Here is a 4,477-nt window from a genome sequence, read left to right on the forward strand (position 1 = left end):
CAATTTTTTTTGGTACGGTGACCCTGTGTATTCCTTCCATCTTCTTTCGATGTTTCCTGCATCATTCAATATTTTGCCCATAGAATCCTTCATCGTTGCAACTCCCCCATTTTCTGATGTTCCCTATTTGAGCACTGCCAAAGTCATTGTGAGCTCTTGAGTGGTGACGTGGCTTTCAGAATAAATAGTGGAATGATAGTGTCTTTCAGAATAAAGACCTTGAAGAGGGGAGAAGACCTCAACAGGAAAAGGTGGTGCTCAGCCAGGGCACCCACGCTCCACCGCACTGGCCAGACACCAGACAGGGCAGAGAAAGCCAAGCAAACGGTTGGCATCTAACTCTCTCTGTGTATGACCGACAACCAGCCCGAGTGAGGATCAGGACCTGTGCAAGGTTGCCTGCAGGGCCCGGAAGAGCTGGACCTGAATTCCTGGTCTGTGGCTGACCCACCCCGCTGGTGCCCCTGGGGAAGGGGGATTGGCCCCTGGACGCTCAGGGGGACTCATTAAAGCAGCCTTTGCACTGTCCTCTAAGAATCACCAGTCTGGCAGATGCCCACCCCTGTCGGCTGGCAGCCTAAGGCTCTGAATAACTGGGAGCTTCCTCCACTGGGCACCACAACTGTAACACTGGGAGAAAGACCCCTGAGGACAAGCCACGAGCTTGAGGCTCAGTACTCACAAATGCACGAGATGACAACTGGTCAGCGTTCTCTCTGATCCAAACTTCCCCGACAGAACCCGGACTCAACAACAGGCTGCCGGCGCCGGTTCTCTTCCTCTGGGCAAGGAGAACCAAGGCGCGCTCTGTGTGCAGGTACTGCCTCGAAGCTACTGGGTTCGAGCCGCAGCTCCATCACTCCTGGCTCCAAGACCTTTTTCTGTATTTCAGATTCTTTTATTGAGCTGAGTGGTCGTCTGGTAAGTGGAATCATTGGGTCAAACGGCAGGGATGTTTCTGGGGCTCGCCATTCACACCTCCCAGCTGCCCTCCAGAAAGACGGGTCCAGCTATCCTGGGGGCTCCAGCTCCCCAAGTGCTACTGCACTTGGAAAGCCATCAAAGGGCCGCCGCTCTGGCCAGCTGACTCTGGCTCATGGCATTCTGATGTTTTCCCTTCTGCATTCCTCTGAGGCGTCCTTACTTCGAAGGAGGAGCTCTGGCGGCACAGTGGATGAGGCATTTGCCTGCTAACCAAAAGGTCGGACATTCAAACCCACCAGCCGCTCTGCGAGAGAAAGATGAAGCAGTCTGCTTCTGTAAAGATTCACAACCTTGCAAGCCCTATGGGGCTGTTCTACTCGGTCCCACAGGTTTGCTATGAATTGGAATCGGTTTGATGTAAGTGGGTTTTATTTCTAAAGTGCGCATAGATCAATTTTAGAACAACTGCTAATTCCACTCCCAGAGCTATCCACTCTTTCCCAGGCTTCAGAATTCAGGCCACTTAGCACCATTACCGCTGTAAACCGTCCAGCCTGGGGAGGCGGAGGCCTCCCACCCAAGTTTCTAGAAGAGACTTCCGGGTCGGGGCCTGCGCAATCCCCTCCCACTCGACAGCCCGCTCTGCTTGGTGCAAACGCCAGGCAGGGGCGGGGCTGGCATTGGCCCCTCCCACTCAGCAGACCCACAGCCTGACGGGAACGCAGGGTAGGGGCGGGTTTGACGAGGGGCGGGGCCGGCTTGGATCCCTCCCACTGGGGGCGGGCTGGGGCGGACCGGGGCCAGCTCCACCCCCTGCCGCCATTGTCGGGCGCTCCGGGCTGCGCTGCGTGCGCGTCGCCGGTCGCCGGGGCCCGCGGGGTGACTGGCCGAGCCCGACCGAGCTCTCGTTGAGCAAGGCTACGTCTCCCTCGGCCAGGCAAGTCGTCAGGCGGACCTGAGGCCCGGAGGGGCGGCCTGGGCCCGAGCCCCGGGTCCTCACTTGCAATGCCCAGCCCTGGCCGGGCTTTTCTCGCTCCACGTCACCGAGGATCGTGGGCCGATGGTAGTGCGAGGGGAAGGAGCACCTCCACCAGCAGGTCTGAACTTGACTTCTCGCCCCTGTCCACCCCCAAACCTGCTCTTACGTTTTGTGTCCCCCAGAGCTCACGGTTCCCCAGCGGTGCGACAGCCAGCGGTCCCAGCACAGCGACAGAGGCGGACATGAGGCTGGCAGGTGGGTGGCTTCCACAGGTGCAGGTGGAGTGTGGGACCATCCAGCCCGATGACAGCCTTGCTGTGAAGCGGTCCTGGGGAGGGACGAGGTGGAGGGATGGAGAATGGGACTCAAGATTCCAGTTCAGGCCTGTGGAGGTGGCCAGTGAGGAGCTGCATGGATGGATGTGAGTTTAAGAGAGGTCAGACTGGAGCTAGAAAATTGGGAGCCATTGCTACATCATGGCTAGTTTAAGACCTAGGAGTAGCTGAGGCTGCCTAGGAGACGGGAAGGCAGCTGACTGGTGACCATGGGCCTCAGTGCAGTGAAGGCCATAGGTGGCCTTGGCAACAAGCTGTACCAGGCAGAGGGGAGTAGGTCAGGGAGAGAGCGAGGTGCTGGACCAAGCAAGCACACCCCTAGCGGAGTTGGATGGCGAGGGAGAGGCGAGAGGCCAGCCGCTGGGTGGGGATGCGGTTTTGAAGCAGGGCTTTTGCTTTGTCGCTTTTTCAAGATGGGACGTGGTGAAACCGGGCAAGGGGCAGCAGAGGAGAGGAGAGCGGAGGACCTAGCTTCTAGCAGGGGAGGGGCCGGAGGGGCGAAGGGGTAGGGCTACCTTCTCTGTTAGGACAGAAGGAAATGGAGTGAAGATGGGTGGGGACACAGAGACGTTGGTACACTGAGGGGTTCCTGGGTAACAGCTGGAGCCCCTCCTGAGCAGTGAGTGCAGGGACACCCCAAAGCCAGGAGCTCTTGGGCCTGTGGATGGGGCCAGGTGCCCACTTTGCTGTCTTCCAGTCACTTCCTCCCAAGTGGCAGGGAGGATGTGGTCCTGAGAGACCTTGGGGTTATCCGAGTTGGGGTGCCTGTGTCTGTCCCGTCTCAGGCCCCTTCCGGATCGTGGCCTTGATTGTCACTGCCGGCCTCACCTGGATTGTAATCAGCACCTTCCTGGGCGGCCCGGGCAGCGGCTTTCCGCGCATCCAACAGCTCTTCACCAGTGAGTGTGGCCTCTTCCGGGCACCGGTTGCAGTCTTCCCCTCCCCCTCCCCCAGTTGCTTCCTCTGGGAATCGGTCCCCATGCTTATCAGAATTCTGCATCCAGTGGTCAGTAGAGATGGAGCAGGGCAGGGGTGCTTTCTCTGAACCCTGACCATGACACCCCGGTTGCTTCTGGCAGGCAGGCTTTCCAGTGGCCTGTGAGAGACCTAGGGGACTTTGGGTCTTGTCCCTGGTGATACTTCACCTAAATTACTTTGTACGATTCCGATGGGGCCTTTGAACCTGAGCGTCTTTGAGAACTGAGCGGGCAGCATGCCATGGTCAGCCTGGGATGGCCTCTGAGCTGACCCTTCTACTTTCAGCTTCACAGTGTAGGGCCAGGCTGACTGGCTGCTGACCCCAGGAGGCCTGCACACTAACACAACCAATCCTCTGTCCCCACAGGCCCAGAAAACTCAGTGACTGCAGGTAGGGCTCCTGTCCCCTCCCTGCTTCTCCCCCGCCCCCACTGTCCCCAGCTGGCCACCACAGCTGCTGCAGAAGCACGTCCGAACTGGCTGAGGGAGGCTACCGTGCGGGATCAGGACGGAGCTGGCGTCCGGCCCCAACCCCGCCCACTGTTTCCACTGGGCTGCCCAGCCCAGCCCTTGGGCCTCTCCTTTCTCTCGTCCCACCAGTGGCAGAAAGAGCCTTCTCCTTGGGGTCCATGTCACTAAGCCCTGAGGCCAGCCCCAGCAGGACACAGTCTGTAGACACGGCCCTGGTCGGAGCTGTACCCCGCCCCCTCCAGCCCTCTGCTCTGTGGTCACCCTCGCCAGCCTGTGGGATGGGCCTGACCTCCTCCTCTCAGGGCTCGCGTGACCCCAGGGTCGGGCCTGGGGTTACACCTATTGTCTCTACCCAGAGCCACGGGCCAGGAAATATAAGTGTGGGCTGCCCCAGCCGTGTCCCGAGGAGCACCTAGCCTTCCGCATGGTCAGTGGGGCTGCCAACGTCATTGGGCCCAAGATCTGCCTCGAGGACAAGATGTAGGAGCCTTGGGGTGAAGACCAAGGGGGAGGGGCGAGGGATTAAGGGGGGTAGGCAGAGTCAGAGAGGGCAGGGCCAACAGGCCGATGGGACGGCTTCCTTGCTGTCTTCCAGGCTCATGAGCAGCGTCAAGGACAATGTTGGGCGTGGGCTGAACATCGCCCTAGTGAACGGTGAGTCCTCTCCGTCCTGCCGGGCCAGAGCTCCCGAGAGGCTGAGGGAGGCTCACCGGCTCCTCCTGGAGCACCTCGAGTGCTGGCAGGCAGGGACTTCATGGCACAGCGGGCACGAGAAAGAGTTTAAAGGCTC

General features: G+C 59.7%; 1 protein-coding gene across 1 annotated transcript in view; it reads left to right on the plus strand.

The window, feature by feature from the left end:
* Positions 1–2,145: 2,145 nt before the first annotated feature.
* The window catches only part of FAM3A (FAM3 metabolism regulating signaling molecule A), a 5,036-nt gene continuing 2,704 nt past the window's right edge, over positions 2,146–4,477 (plus strand). Inside the window, exons 1-5 of the mRNA XM_007957138.2 lie at positions 2,146–2,158; positions 3,024–3,137; positions 3,584–3,607; positions 4,044–4,167; positions 4,283–4,341. Of these exons, the coding sequence (XP_007955329.1) occupies positions 2,146–2,158; positions 3,024–3,137; positions 3,584–3,607; positions 4,044–4,167; positions 4,283–4,341 (334 nt within the window). The remainder of the gene's footprint in view (positions 2,159–3,023; positions 3,138–3,583; positions 3,608–4,043; positions 4,168–4,282; positions 4,342–4,477) is intronic.

This window comes from Orycteropus afer, unplaced genomic scaffold (assembly GCF_000298275.1).
Source record: "Orycteropus afer afer isolate SDZICR_OR568_19922 unplaced genomic scaffold, OryAfe1.0 scaffold00713, whole genome shotgun sequence".
NCBI lineage: Eukaryota > Metazoa > Chordata > Mammalia > Tubulidentata > Orycteropodidae > Orycteropus > Orycteropus afer.